We start from the raw sequence: 16,689 nt of genomic DNA, 5'->3' as shown, positions 1-16,689 counted from the left end.
ATCGATAAGTTAGCCTCAATATCCTTAGTGGAGAAAATGCTTGCCGATGTAAATAATTCCTTAAAGCTAAAAACGTAGTCAATATGGATTCAGAAGTACAACAATAGAACATGCCTTGGGAATCTAGTAGAATTTGAGGAAACAACTAAAGTAATCGATAATGGACGAGTGTTATTTAACTTTACCTGCATGATACAGTAAATCTTTTAAAAAAGGATAAAGATCTAGTAAATTAGTGGTTTAGATTAAGAAACTGTCCTTCGAAATAGGAAATAGAGGATGAATATAAAAGCGCTGTTTGGGGAGGAGGAGATTGACGGGCAATGACAACTGGAAATCTATCGGGATCAGTTCTAAGTCTCCTGCTGTTAACAATACAGGGCGACTCTGTATAAGGCATGTTGTTGTAACACAACCTGATTTATAAATGAATTTGAAATGCACATTCACTCCAATAGGATTACACTTACGCTGAAGATACAAAAGCTTGTGCAGATGAATAATGGGAAAGTAAAGAGATTTATAAAGATCTGGAACAATTAAGTAGATGGGTGAAGGAGTCTGGCTGATTGAGATATTACTCATCTCAATCAGCTTTAATCTTTGAAACAGACTTTTTAATTTACTTCCTTAACACCAATTCTCATAGAACAGATCTAGGAGATTGAGCAAATTAATAAAATACAATAAATAAGTGTAAATCAAATTAAATTAATACAATAAATTTAAATCAAGATCCTAAAAAAGCATCCGTTCTCCTTACATTGTCTTGCTTGGGTCAGCCTTAGTTATGTTTTGCAAAATAATCATTTACAAATAAGTTAGAAAATCTAGTCCCCACACGCAGAATTCAGCTTCAGTTTCCACCCTGCAAAACAAACAACTGAGTCTGCCTTCGGTCATCTTTCCCATCATCCCTCCCCAACCCCGTCTCGGATACTAAGGCAGTGGTGTAAATCATTTTGGAATGTCCTCCTGATGTGAAAGGCACTGGATAAATGTCAATTTGCTTGCGATGTATTGTTAAGAATCATCAACTGGATAGATCATTAAGTTAGAGGCTTTATCACTGGAGTTACTGGGCTGCTGAATACCAATAATGCTTACACAAAAATGCACTCTAAAAATTGCCCCTTTCCCAAAGTACAACTATTTTCTTAAGTTCACATTAGTTCCTTCCTTTGCCCTTGTAAGCTGTAATGCACTTACCTGTCTATGGACTCGGTCAAAGTGTAGTGTTTTGTTATTCCCAGTATCTTCTGCACAACTACTTCTGTAAAGAAAATAATGAAATCATTTCAGCGTGGAAACCTGTCAATTTCTTTAATTTGACCTCTACATATTCTTACTGCATGGTATTCAATACATATTATTGGTCATCACATTTTACATTGTTTCCACCACATAATTGAACAACTTTTTCTGAATTCATTTACCATAACATAATTATGAAGTATTTTACTGTCATACAGTATGATATGAGACTAACTTTGTGGAGTCCTGTAGCTCAGTGGTTAGAGCACTCGCCTTGCAAACGAGACACCTGGGTTCAATTCCAGGCAGAAACATTGGGCAAGTTTCCTTACTCCACACGTCTAATAATAATCCCTCCAAAACAAAACAATAATAAATTGGTAATTTTCAATCCACGACTGTTTGTGGGACACTGCTGCGTGCAATTGGCTGTCGCGCTTTGCCCACAAATATACAGTCAATTCACTTTACAGTCTATTCTGTGAGGCTCTTTGAGATGTCTAGAAGATGTGAAAAGCGCTATATCAAATGCAATGGCTATTATTATTATACATGCCAACTTTCTCTACCAGCTCTCAGAATGAAAGCTGCACAATTTATTATTGTCGCTAATATGCATAGACTAGTTTAATTACCTATCAAGATTTTTTGCAGGAGGCTTACAGACTGAAGAACAGTGAGAAAGTAGTTCATTTACATCTCGGATTGACTACATGGCAGAGAGACGAAATTGTGACGATCTTTGTGGATTCCATTGTTTACACCTTACCCTGCTGACTGGAAAATTGCAGCTGACCTTAACACAGACGTAAACTCTTTGAATAGAAATTAAGATATCTTAATTATTTGACCCTCAAATTGCAAATTATATTTTTTCCCTTCACCCCACACAACATTTTGCAGTCAATAAGACAGCTGCTAATGGGTTGACTATTCACCTTGTTTCCTCTCCAAGTAGAGAAATGTCTGTCCTCTCTCTTAATCTGTGTCTCCAGGGAAGCCAGCTGACTTTGGGAGTTTAAAATTTGAGGGAATTGAAAGGAAATGCCTGAATTCAAAATACTCCAATGGTATATTTGTGTAGCTTGTGCAGCTAGCGCTCCTGTATTTCTAAATAATAAGAATCCTTGCATCTGATATAGCGCTTTAACACATCTTCCACACGTCTCAAAGCACTTCACAGAAGCTGTATATTTTGTGGGCGAAACGCGGCTGCCAATTTTATGAAATAAACCTACTCAAAGTGATGTCAATATATAGAGAAAATGTTACTGTCATTGTTGTTATTAAAAGTAAAAAGTACCTGTTGCTACAAAGAACACTTCTGTCAGAACAAAAACATTTTTTAAAAAGTGTGTTGAATTGTCTCTATAGGATGCAAATTCATGATTCTAATTTATCTATAAAGTGAGTTCTGATTCCCTGGTCTGAGGAGAAAAGTCAAATAGAATTGTGGAGCTTTTCCCAGGAAGAGAGAATTTTTCAGATCATTTTAATCCAGAGGCATCTCTTAATGTTTGGTATACAGTAGCATTAGGGAAGGGCTGGAAACAATCTTACAGCCCTTCCCTCTCAACTGAGGTTTTTCACCTTAATGTTAGACAACATCTATCCTTAAATAAAGGAAAATCTTCCTCACAAGTGAATAAGGTTGCACTCCAAACAGAAAGAACTCCCTCGGACATCTCCTTTAAAAAATAAAATAATTTTATTTTGTTTTTTTAAGCAAATAAACTGTTGAAGTTCTGTCAATGTGAAGGTCTGTTCAATTTCTTTTTTTTTTGTTTTGTCAGCTTCAAAAGTGACAGCTTCTATTTCTGAAAGGAGCGGCATAACAGCATCAGAGCAGAGTTGAGCCAAAGGTGGAGCTCGGAAGGCACAGGGAATGTTTGAATGTGAACTTTAACAACTGTTTGCTTAAAAACACAGAACTAAGAAAAGAAACCATGCTGTTAGTTTCAGATCCAGACAAATGTTCTTGTCTATTTCCACTGGAATTAAGACATCAATCAATTGCCGTAACAAGCTTTAATCATTTTGCGCTTGGCTTTCACTGTACAGGCAATCTGATCCCATTCAACCATGCTTGAACTTTACAAATCTACTGTTTATTTAAGGGCGCTTTAACCTCCTTTTTTTTTAATAACTGGTCCTTTTTACATCACACCTGGTTTCATAACTGATCTAAAAGCCAAAGGTAAAGATGCCACATCCAGTTTTTACACTCAAGGAGCTAGGTGCCTAACACTCCTAAATGTTAGATCCACTATTTTTGTTCCGATCGACATTCCCTCACCTTTACCACTTCAAGGTAAATCTGTGGAGACAAAAATCACCTTTTAAAGCGTGCCCAGAAATTAAGGGTGGGGAGATAATACATTTTAAGCAAAAATACTTATTAAAATTTGAGCTACTAACAAAATGTGGATTCTGCTTGATAAAGAATGGGGTGGAAGGACAGGCAACAAAAAAAAACTTGCAATTCGATTGTGTGGTAATTTTTATATTGGAATGGGGTGCAGAACTGATTAATGCTGGACTCGCAAGCACTAATCAGGATTTATTGCTGATTGGTGCCAAGAGCACTAATCAGCTCAAAGTTCTCGTAACTAAAGTATGCTGAATCATTCATTACTATTAGCATCCAACTGTTGTTTCTGGACTAAGGGCATTTGATAGATTATGCCTACCTTCTTGGCCAATTGGATTGCTCTTTAATCTAATATTAATATGTTTAAACAAAGCTTAAATGGATGTAATGCTGCTTGCAATATGATTTCTTCTTTCCGATAATTTCTCATTGCTCTTTTTATATTTTACTCTCAATAACTTAATTGCCATCTGCACATTGATTTATGAAGCCCACAATTTGTGAAGCTGAGGTTTATTTGCAGTGATTTATTCTGCAAAGTCTCTTACTATACAACCACAAAATAACTCAACTTATGACTTGGAATATGGCAACCCACACTTCTGAGCATCCTTCAGTGAATTAACTTCCCAAATCGCAGCAATAAGTGGTTAATTATCAATATTAATCATTTCAAAGTTAGTGGGGCTCCATCACTAGATTCTCATATGCCTAATATTTCTCTTCACTGTATTTACCCAACAATTATATCTTCATTATCCCCATTAGTGAACACAATCTACACTTCTCTGCAGACAAGGATTTCCACGTATCTGCTGTAACAGAAGCTATAAAGACTTTTGTTTTGGTCAGCTGGGTATCTGACATGTGCGGAAACCCTTCACCGTGCTTAAGAGTATCCAAACCAAGCTGAGATTTCCATGCATCCCACTTACACATGGAAATCCCAAGGATAGATTGTTGGAATGGAATGCAAGATGATTGGCTTTTTAGCTGAGAGATGATTAGGCACTGTGAGAAACTCCTTTCTCTTTTCAAATAGTGCCACAGAGTCTTTAACATCTGTCTGTACAAGTAAACGGGACCTTGGTTTAATGTTCCATTCAAAGATCAATATCTTTAACAATGTCCAAGTTCCCTGACATTGCACTGGGGTGTCAGACTAGCCTATAAAATTCTGATGTGGAGCTTGAACCATATCTTCTGCTCAGAGGTGAGAGAGTTTCCAACTGAGTCAGGATGACATCTACTGTACTACATTTTGGTGGAAAGCGAGTCTTGCAAAACAGTTTGTACATGGTTCCTGGTCATAAAGTGGCCTTTTTAAATACCCGATCTGCTTCTATACAGCTACTTGATGCACCCGTTTTGGATAATTTGCCAAAAGATGGAAAGTTTAGGCATTTTCCACAATTTCCCTGCCTCAGCCAGAACCATCCTCTCCAATTCAGCGTTTCTCCACTCACTTCCTGAAGGTGCTAACTCATCCCAGTTAGTCTGGTTGTCCCCAGTCTTTTCAATATGGATTTCAATTTAAAAGAAACAATACTTTCTCAGTGTATGTGCTGAGCTAACTGCTTCAAAGTTATGTGATGTGGAATCTATGGTTTTGCAAGGATAATAATAATAAATAATCCTATTATTATTTGATAGAATTTAATATAGCGCCTTATCACTTCATCGACATGTCTCAAAGCGCTTCACAGGATATACTGCAAAGTATAGTGACCGGGTATTTTGTGGACAAAATGCAGCAGCCAATTGCACACAGCAGTGTCCCACATACAGTCATGGATTGAGTGACCAAAATATTTTTGTTTATTGAAGGGATTATTACGCCAGAAAAGCGATCCGCCATTCTACTAACAACTGGGTTACTACTTACTGCTAGTTAAGCAGAGATGTGTGTGTGTGTGTAGTAAGGAGACGCGCCTAACATTTCGTCCTGTCCGAATATGTAGAATTCAAGGATATAATTACTGAGTGTTACAAGTCTTTCTCAGTCCACTGTTCTGGGAGACAATTCTGCAACTGGCAGACAAAAACTCTTGGTAATGACATCTAAATAACCTGTCCATGTGCTTAGTCTACTTCTTAATTGGAGATTGGATTTCAATACTCTACCTGCTCATTGACAAATTGACCCACATATAAATGACAACTTGCACAAAATATTTCAAATCCAACACACTAAGTGTTGAAAGATTAGAATAATGAGAAGGTGTAAGGATAGAGCTGTACCTCAGACATGCTTACTTTAAATGCATTATGGATTCCACACTCTTGCTGACCCCTGAAACAATACATTATTGGATTCTGTCAACAAACCTCCTCCAGATTCAACTATTTTATCTTCATGAAGGTTTAAAAAAAACAAAGCCATCAATTGAAATATTGCCAACAGCTACTCCACTCTTACTATTCATTAATGTCAACTTTAAGAAGCTGTGCAGAATTATGGGAATTGTAGTTCAAATTGTCCATTTTATTTCATGAAAATTATTCTACGAGTCCAAATCAATGCTGCACTCACTGATGGTAATCAAATATTCTACTGATGACAGAAACAATTTAAATGTACAGAACGTCATTCAAATTGTTGTTAAACATGCTGAATGAATCAAGTAATGAGTTAAATTACCCAATTTACTTTATCTGATTTCTGCCATTTAAGTTCCTTCCACATCATATGCTAAGAAAGATGGAAGATTTAGAATGTGCTTTTAAATATTGTGATGATTGATCCAAGTAAATTGCCTTGAGTAAATTATGAAATTCATCATATGGGGAGTCATGGCAGATATGCTGTATTTTATTACAAACTCCTGCATATGGATACTAAATTGTGGATGTAGAACAATGCTAACGTTTTGGGTCACTTACAAAAAATATTCATGAAAGATTCTAAGAAAATAAAGACAATAATAATCTTTGTATTTGATATAGCGCTTTATGTCTTTGAGATGTCTCAAAGCGCTTCATAAAATATACTGTAAATATATACTGTAAAATGAATGAACTGTTTTTTTTTTTGTGGGTGAAACAACATTTATTTCACATTTCTAGAATATCTCTGCAGAAAATGAGGTGAAAATCTTTGTCAATATTGGTTTAAAACATGGAAAAGATAATTGAAAGTGTGGAAATGCGTTGGAAGGACTTTGGGGTGGAGTTCCAGAGAGCGAAGGCAGAAAATCCACTCGGTGGGGTGGCTAGGGTGGGAACATGAAACAGAACAGTATTTGCTGAGCGAAGGGAGCGTAAGGCTCAGTGTGATTGCAAGTTATTTTTGCAAGAATTCTATGCACAATGTCATAGCCCTTTAAATAAACTCACGGCAAAATGTTGAATTCATTACAAAGAAGATGTATACTCAGTTATCATAGGTTAACTAGAAAAGCAATTTATAGACACAGAGAAAGCTTACACAAACGCTGACAGCTGTAATGCACTGATATACTATCAGTTCTGAAGTTCGCTGTTGCTTTTGTCTGAATTATTTAGCATAGAGGACGATCCTGTCGATAATGTAAGTGGGTGCTCCCACTTCTCCTGTACTGATTAAAACATGCGCAATTTATCACGTAGCAATAGCGCTGTCATCATCATGAAAAGGAAATGCATTTCTAAAGGTTTCACATTCATTCAGGAGCTGGCAATCTCAAATTATATGAGGGTGATGCCTTTTGTCAAGAGCAACCTATTTTAAAATGCTTAAAAGGCACTGGAATCCAAAGGTCGATTTATAAAGTCACAGAGCAATTACAAGCAATTGTCATACGCAAAGGTTAGGAAAAGTTCAAAATTTCACAACAGAGGACCTTGCACTGTACCTTGTCAATTTCGGACCAAATTATATTCAAAATCAACCATCCGGTAATGTTAAAAGTCGCATTGGTCATGAAGCAAGAACTCTCATTTGAACATCTTACAAAGCAACATCGGAGTCATATTTACACAATATGTTATTATTAAACAAGGGCAGATATCTAACAGTTGCATTTTGGGGTGATTTGATGGTTTTCAAGGTTTAACATGCATAGTTAAAGTCATACAATAGTTTTGGAGTTATTTTTCCATGTCTACGTGCACCACATCACACACTCCGACCATGACAACATAAATTGGGAACTCCCTCAGTAAAGAATCAACACATCTTCACATCTTACCAATCTTACCAAACTGCACATCTTTCAGATGTACTGCCAGTTATAGGCAGAAAATTACTTCATCAACAATCAGGCAGGTATTTTTCAAGAATACTGGAAACTGGAACGCATTGCCTGAAAGGGTGGTCGAGGCCGATTCGATAACTACTTTTAAAAACGCGGTTGACAGGTATTTGAGGAGGACGGGTTTGCAGGGTTATGGGGAAAGAGCTGGGGAGTGGGATTAACATTAATTGCTCTATTCAAAGAGCCGGCACAGACTCGATGGGCCGAATGGCCTCTTTTTGTGCTGTACAATTCTATGATTCTTTGAATAAAGCAAATGGAGACACTCATGCTCCATCATTTTATGTAAATTAATAATACATGCAGGAAAAAATGCATTCTGGAAACAGTTCAGTTTCTTTATACAAGACACGTTTCGAGGGAGCAAACAGTTGCATATCTGCAACTTGTAAAATTCTACCTGGGTCTAGATCTACTAGAATTTGTCAACTTTAATATACTCTTTAACAACAAAATTACATTTATAGAGCGCCTTTCACATTGGGAGGACGTCCCAAAGCGCTGAACAGTCAGGTGTTGGGGACCGAGCATGAGGGAGGGGTGGTGTACAGATGAGGGAAGGCAGAGCGGTTGGAGGGCGACCAAAGGCACGATCGAAGAGAACTTTTAAGTTCTTTTAAGAACAACAGAAAATTAACGTTAAAACTGAATTCAGCAATTTGGCAAATCCTGCTGACTCTGAAATGTGACATGAATAAAGCAAATCGAAATCTAAGTGGAATCACTAGTCCAGGTTTGGGTAGGATGCAGAGAAAGAGAAGTGGTGATGGTTTGCTTTGCAGGAAGAGATGAGAAATCAGTCACCTAATTCTGCTGACACACATTTAGGTGGTTAGTTACTCTATTATAAAGGTGGATGAGGGAAGGGAGGGTAAAGACATTTTTGTTCATTTGCCCAAGTGTTCCTACATCCTTTAATAACACAGAATTTTAAAGTCAGGAGTCCAAGCCATTGATGCTACAATACCTTGCCCTTTGATTCCAAATGGAGGAACAAAATCTTTCAGTTTTGCCCATCGTTTGAAGGAGTTATCCAGAAACATTGGTGCTGGTTTTGAGAATCTGAAATGTAGGACAGTGAAAATGTCAGTACACAAATTTTTAAAATTAATATAAGTGATCTTCTTATTCATATATTGCTCAACTAATTCCTTACCTCTACCCCATTCTTTTAAAAAAAATGAAACAGGAAAGGTGTCTCAGGAATTACTGTGAAAAGGAGTGACCCGTGTATTTGTAGGAAAACGTGGCAGCACAATTGTGCACAGCAAAGTCCCACAAACAGCCATGAGTCAACTGACCAATTTTATTTGGTGGATTTACCCAGGTTTGTTTCTGTTACATAATATTGCTAAATTCTGTACCTGCCTAACGTTTGATCTTTAAAACTGCACAAACTCAATAGCATTTACAGCAGTACGCTTAGCTGAGATCCTTATAGTTCTGTAGGAATTATCCCAAATGCTTATTTCCCAGATCTGTGTTTTGAAAATATGTAACATATCTGACACTGAAAGATTAACTCATTGATGGAGTGTCAGAAGTCAATTCAAACTGTGTTAGGCCTACAGGCAACATTGAGTGAAGTGTTACAAACCAAAGGAGCTTCGCCCTCCTTAGTTTCTGTCAAACAATGCTGGAGATCAATCTCTGAGACAGTTATACGTAATAGTACTCAAATCTTCTCATATTCTTGCATGTGAAAATACGAGAGGAATTTGTATCTGGTTGAATGGTTATAATTTCTAGAACATATTTAACTGTACCTTAAAAGGAAGAAAATACCGTGAAAATAGCTTTCTTTTCTTTGAAAAGTCATAATGCTTGAGGCATTGTCTCAATTGCAATGACTTAAGATATTTAAGTTAATATTTTGTAATAATAAACAGTCAGTCAACTTCAGATATTCTTCGGGTTTTAGTCAATGGTTAATGTTTGATTAGTAGTATCCGGCAATTAAACAGCTAATTTAACACGATAACAACAACAACAACAAGGATTTATATAGCGCACTCTACGCCGGACGGTAGTAAACATTTACAGTAGGTTTCTAATCTGCACAGTATAATATAACAATGTAAGTAGATACGGGCATCAGAGAGAAACAAGTGAAAGAATATTGCCAATGAAACAGGGAGAAAGAGGGACATGAATTTCTTGCTGAACACAAACTGTGGAGACTCAAAACAACACAATGGTAGAGATAGAAAATACGAGCGAGGAAAAGAGAGAAAACAAGCAAGCAAAGGTGAGAGAGCAAGAGAGGATGTGAGTAGAGAAACTGCAATCCATTTTATACACGAGTTAATCTACTTGATTAGAGAGGTCACACCTTCCAGCAACAGCAAAATCCAAGTCATAGAAATGCTAGCATATAATTGCTTTCTTTTTGCATGATATAAGAATTTCAAAGTTTAAACTCAGGAGATTGGTAATTTAGTAATATCGTGGCTACATTACTATTTTATCCAAATCGTACACATTCCCATTGCTACCATTACCCATCTGGATTTTGGTCAGATGAATCAATGAGATAAGTGCCCTCATCAGTTCCTCGACTTTATCAAGTGTAGGATGCCATCATTGCGTTACTTTGCAGTCCTGTTATATTCCAAAGAACTTGAGTTAATATAAAGCAAATCCATTCATCAAACAGGAGCTTTAATTCTGGGGAAAGCTCTTCAGCACAGTTAAAGCCACAATCACAAGTTATTTACCTCGGCTCTCATTATGCAGTTAGCAGAGATTTCCATGAAATATTTCTTTTAGGATGTGGTTGACCAAATACTAACAACAAGTTAGACTATTTTGTGGATGTTGAAATGTTTAATGACATGAAATGAATGAGCTTTTTACAGACATACGATACAATACAAACTCTGCCTAATTGAGCTTTAAAAAGTGGATGACATTCTTAATAGAAAATATCACCACCAGACTGGTGTGCATTACAACTAAAGGATGCAAGATGCTAACTAAATTGTTGCCAGACAACAAACACTCAGAACTCTTTGGGCACAATGGAGATGTTCATCTACATCGTCTTCCTACCAGAGCAAAAGACATCTCAATCGGGAAATGTATTGCCCACTCTAAGATTGAACCAAAACCTGTGTTTCCTGTGATCTCAACTGGTCCAGGGGTTGGAGTATTAAATACAGCCTTAACGGATTATAAAATCTTGTTATCTGCATGATTTCGATTTGTGTAAATTTAGTTAAACTCGTTGTATCCCCCTGAAATTGAACAAGTAGTACAGTATAGGCATTTTTGTAACAGCCCAAACAAGCTTACAATCAAAGTTACAATAATACAGGATTAAGTTGGTATAGTGTGCATTCATTTAAGCAGCAATGAGCTCCTCAAAGCCACAACAATCAGGATGGCCTTTCAACAGTCCCATTGAAAACTAGCACATATATGATTTGTTACTGATTTGTGCATTGCGGCTACATATAATAAGTTTATTTTAAGAACTGTCAAAAATAAAGTGTTGGATTACAATAACAACAAATTGCATTTATATAGCGCCTTTCACGTCAGGAGGATATCCCAAAGTGCTGACAGCCAAAGGTTTGCACCCGAGCTGGAGGCTGGATTCGGGATGCGTGGGTCCAAGTGGGTGGGGGTAGGAAGATAACTAAAGACACTGTCAAAGATTAGCGATTTGAAGAGAAGTCTGCAGTCTCAGCACAGCAGACGCAACCTATGGTCCATGTGTTACTGATATAGGACCAATACTTAGTAATGCAAGTGCTTTTTAATGTAGATATCTCACCAATGAAAGATTTCTAACAACATCAACCAAGCACATTACTTCTGGTAAATAAAACTGACCTGATAATTTTGTTTTGGTTTATGTTGTAAAAATACACACCATACACACGAACCTTAGGCACAAATACCGGATTTACAGCATGGTTTAATTCAAGATTTAACAATCTCTGGGCAGTATTAGTGAACTACGCATCTCCTGAAGCTGACTTTTTTTGTGCATAATGATAATTCAATCTGCAAGGCTTGTGCCATAAATTGAAATTTCCTGTCACAAGAGGGATCTCTCCTATTTCTATGGTTTAGCGAGGGCCTCTACTGGCATAAATGCCATACTGACACAGGACACTACAAAGACGATGCTAATAAAATGCCCCTCGGTGTGGTGGCTAAAACCCAAATCACTAGTTTCCCTGCTGTAACACTAAACTACATTGAAAACAACCAGCTAGTCTTTAACTTCTGTACATTGCTTCTTTTTCCAGAAATTATGAGAAAAGTTAAAATGTAGAGGATTACGGCTCAGGTGGGAGGAACACCTGCGTCAGCTCCTCCGGCACCCCAGCTAGTCAAACCTCCAACATAAACCACCATCTTCAAGACAGGGGAGAAAATTTGTTGTAGGGAAAGAAATATCTGCGTTATACTCCAGAAGTTATAAACTGATTCCCAGAGCTGTACATCTACCTAATCTATCAGTCTCAGTTATGTGACAAGTTTACTTAATCCTGAGCATGTAAAATAATCGGCCAGTTTTTTTACTATGATGAACATTATCCCTGCTTGGTTAAGGCTCAAACAGATGAATCCATCATTCTATTTTCGGTGGGAGAGAAAAATAGCAGTGCCTGTCTTGGACATTAACAAAAGCACAGTACAGGCATTGACAGGAGTCACAGAGGATTTCATGATTTGGGTCATCATCTCTCCCCAGAAACCCCATCTCGTGTAGCAGTTGGCTACCCTCACCTCAAGAAAGCAATTTTATGTGGGATTGCGCAATATATCCAATCCCAAAGTTATTATTACAAATACAACATATTCTTGTCATTGCACATCTGAGTCAAGGAACTTCTAGGAAACGAGCATATCAGCAGATTATTTTCCTGTATTCCTATGCTCTTCTTCCAAGTGGTTTCATTTTTCCCACAGATGTCTTTTTCCTCCTATTTGTAATCTGCGAATCTCACCAGCTATCCATCATTTGTGTTTTTTTTTTAAAAAAGTAATCTTTTATAAGCTGCAAACTTTTCAGTGGCACTGTTTAAATAGAAATACCAGCTCGTGGAAAATAATGGCCCACTATCTTAAAAAATAAATAAAATAACAAGCCCTGAGAAAGACAAACATCCACCGAATTTATCCAAAATGTCATGATGAAAAATCGCAAAAAGTGACAAACTTTCCCACAGCAGACAAGATTAAAGAAATAGTCAATGATAAGGCCAAAATCTTTGAGCACTCATACAAAAAATGTACCTGTTGATTTTTTTTTTTTAATTCACTATGATGTGGTTAGTACCCGATTCCGACCCACAGCTCGGGTGCAAACCCTTAACTGTCCAGCACCTTGGAACATCCTTCTATTGTGAAAGGTACCATATAAATGTAATTTGTTGATCTTGTTACATCCCATCTTCACTTTTAGACTTAGACAAGGAACAAAAATAGATAGCAGTCTTGCAGCATCACTTGACTTGCTATTCTTTCCCAGCAGAAATTAATATGCCGAGGTAACCATCCCATGTTCAATCAATTATTTATATCAGTTTTTCACTGCTACTTTGAATTCCATTTTGTGAGTTGGAATTGTGTGGTTCTGAAGTGCATCTCAAAGCATTCATCTTTGATTTATTGTACCTATTTTAGGAGATAGAAAGTTGTACCCATTAGGCTTAAAAATGGATCCCATGAAATTAACAAATGCTATCACAGAGTGTATAAACAGTTTATTCTACAGGAATAAATAATCCTTAAACTAATTCTCACAGGCTGTGTTTGTGATGATTTATTACTATTTCACTGTTATTTCTCCACTGGGCAGTGAAAAGATCCTTCACTCTGACACAAAAAAGCTACATTAATTTGATGCTTAGTATTTTAAAACGACATCTTGGATAAAGTGGGATAGGATAAAAGGGATGACTGGACAAATTACATCAAACATCGGTGAATGGAACTCTTTCTATTCCAAATCCTGATAGTCCATCATCAGTAGTAAAACTAAACATATTCAGTACAATGGTTGAGACCATTTGTCAAATAAGAAAATACTTCATTCACATATGATTGAGAATTGTCTTGACCTGGGATCCACTAAGTGTACCCCTGGGACCAATAGTCATGAGACAAACAATGATAAGCTCCATTATCAGTGTTTTATATCCTTGTGTTTTTCCATTATGATCCAGCTCCCTAAGAAATGTCATAGCAGGGGTACAAATCATTTCCAACAGGCCATCAAATCAGGGGACAGGTTCAAAAAAAAAACAATCTCACCATTCTTTTGCATATCAAATTAAATGGCCAGGTGTTTAATACAGATTTTGTTACGTAAACAGTGTTTTGTCTTTGAAAATTGACATCTGAAATTGTTATAAACATGGCCTTTATATACAGCATTATAATTTTCATTCCACCCCACACACACACACACCCCTCATCGCCTTCCAGGTGCATTCCCCAGAAGCCAAAGGGTAAATGACCGAATCACAAGCCTTTACCAACATCAGTTTGGTCAGCAAGACATCACCAGAGTTGTCTATTTATTCCCAGAAGATATTTACCCTGTTTTTTTCCCCACATCTGGGGACACTAAATTGCCTATGGATACATAAATATTAATGAAATGAAAGAAAAATGTAAATTAACAAACACTTGAGGAAAAACTATTGCAGTCCGAATTAAGATAATTTGTACCAATCTATGATTATTCTTTTAAAGTTAATAATCAAGATTGAGTATTCCTTAGTTAGGAAATCATGATGGATATAGTTGGATGGTATTCTGTCCTGAACAGAAAGGTGTTTTGGTTCCTGTGTGATGCAATACTTTGACGTCATAAGTTTTTTTTAAAAAAATTGTACATGTTAGAAATGAACACCTTGATACAGAATCTCACGACACTGACCAATGGTCTGTCCCAGTGATAAACAACTGATAATCCTCTCACCCCTTTTTGTAATAGTCAAGAATATATACGCTGATGGGAAATGTTTTTGTAAATCCCTACTCAATTTAAACTTCAATTCAGCACATAACTATGCTTTCAAGTCCCACAGTGCACTACAACAACTTTATATAGCGCCTTTCACGCAGGGTGGCATCCCGGAGGACACTAGATTGCACTACAAAGGGAGAGAAAACTAATAACAACATTAAAGAAATCAGCTACTGTCAATAAAAACTACATATATTGCACAAAAAGTCACTGTCCAGCACATATTGTAAATGATATCCAATACGTGTCCATGTACTCAAAATTGTAATCCTGTCTCACGGATTAGGTGACAGACATAAATTGACATGACTTAGGACAAAGGGTATCACCGATGCTTTCATCTTCAAACCATAACACCATGAACTCATGCTCCAAAGTAACTAAGAATATCAATCAAAATTCACTATCTTTTATGTGTTACAATATGAAAAGATGCCTTCAAATTAAGTCATAGTCCAAAACAAAATCTCTGTATTCAAACAATCACTTTAGCTTTACCGAGGCTAAGACAGTATCTGCTAAACAATACTAGATAGTATTTTAAGACAAAACATTTACAATCCATCTGTAAAGCACTCCACTCAACAATGTTATGGTAATCTAAACAAGCAAATAGATATTTCCCACTGTTAGAAATATAATTTTCCAGTTGAATAAAATGGGTAAATTACCTATTGACAGATGCTTTTTCTACAAAGCTTAACGTTTAACAAATGACAGCTATGGAATGAGTAGGAACAAAAGGTAAGTTGATTCTCGCTCACTGAAACTGGATGCTCAGTTGGTAATGCATGTCCTGAAAAAAAAATTAAAATGCCACAACTTCAGGGGAGTTCCAGGACACTGATTAAAACGAATTGTGGAGTCCTGTAGCTCAGTGGTTAGAGCACTCGCTTTGCAAGTGAGAGACCTGAGTTCAATCCCAGGCAGAGGGCGAAACCTTGGGCAAGTTTCCTTACTCCACACAGAGCCTAATAATAATCCCTTCAAAAAACAAAACAATAATAAATTGGTCATTTTTAATCTACGACTGTTTGTGGGACATTGCTGTGCGCAATTGGCTGCCACGTTCGCCCACAAATATACAGTCAATTCACTTTACAGTGTGTTCTGTGAAGCGCTTTGGGACATCCTCCTGACGTGAAAAGCGCTATATCAAATGCAAGGATTATTATTATTATTATTTGGTGAGAATCTAAAATCGATCACTGCAAATATTCCTCCTCCTCACAGCAACTCTGCCAATTAACTGATTTAACTCTAATGATCATCAAACAATTCTGAAGCACGAAACAGTTAAATCTGACTGCTGTGCTGTTACTGCTGTTACAAGCTTCAATTTCAGACCAATTACTCCGGCCAACTCTGCAACTGTAAGTGCTCTTGACACCATTATGCTCGCCCGGTGCATGTGGAATCCACAGAGAATCTTCAAACTAGTTTCAGGGTTTTGTTTGTGGTTTACAAAGTACAGGCATAAAATTTTCGCCATAACTTACAAAAAATGGGTTCAAAATTTTCTCCATTTCAAAAATTCCCAGTTTGCTACAGCTGGCCACCTTTGGAGTACTATTATAATGAAACACACTTCTTCTTTCTTACAGATTATGTGCATGCTTTGGTGTTGCTGTTCAGGATGTCATCAGTAGTCTTTCATTTTGTTATAACTGCTGTTATGTACAGTGAAACAGCTCCAAAGTAACCACCTTTATCACTGACCATCATTGGTGTTCCATACGTTATAAATCTTCAGTTCTTCATTTAAGATTTTCTAGAAAAATCCCCGAGGAAAGTTTATATAATTTTTGGATTTGTGATATGGAAGAAAGGTGAAT

The 16,689-nt window shown here is 36.9% G+C and overlaps 1 protein-coding gene across 1 annotated transcript in view; it reads right to left on the bottom strand.

Moving 5' to 3' along the window:
• st3gal3a (ST3 beta-galactoside alpha-2,3-sialyltransferase 3a) overlaps window positions 1-16,689 on the bottom strand; it is a 94,312-nt gene that overhangs the window by 47,499 nt on the left and 30,124 nt on the right. The window contains exons 5-6 of the mRNA XM_007887057.2: window positions 8,828-8,922; window positions 1,210-1,273 (exon numbers count right to left, since the gene is read on the bottom strand). Of these exons, the coding sequence (XP_007885248.1) occupies window positions 1,210-1,273; window positions 8,828-8,922 (159 nt within the window). The remainder of the gene's footprint in view (window positions 1-1,209; window positions 1,274-8,827; window positions 8,923-16,689) is intronic.

The sequence above is a fragment of the Callorhinchus milii genome, unplaced genomic scaffold (genome assembly GCF_018977255.1).
Source record: "Callorhinchus milii isolate IMCB2004 unplaced genomic scaffold, IMCB_Cmil_1.0 Scaffold5, whole genome shotgun sequence".
Classification (NCBI taxonomy): Eukaryota; Metazoa; Chordata; class Chondrichthyes; order Chimaeriformes; family Callorhinchidae; genus Callorhinchus; species Callorhinchus milii.
The sequence above is the reverse complement of the archived record's forward strand: the minus strand, read 5'-3'. Positions and strand labels throughout refer to the sequence as shown.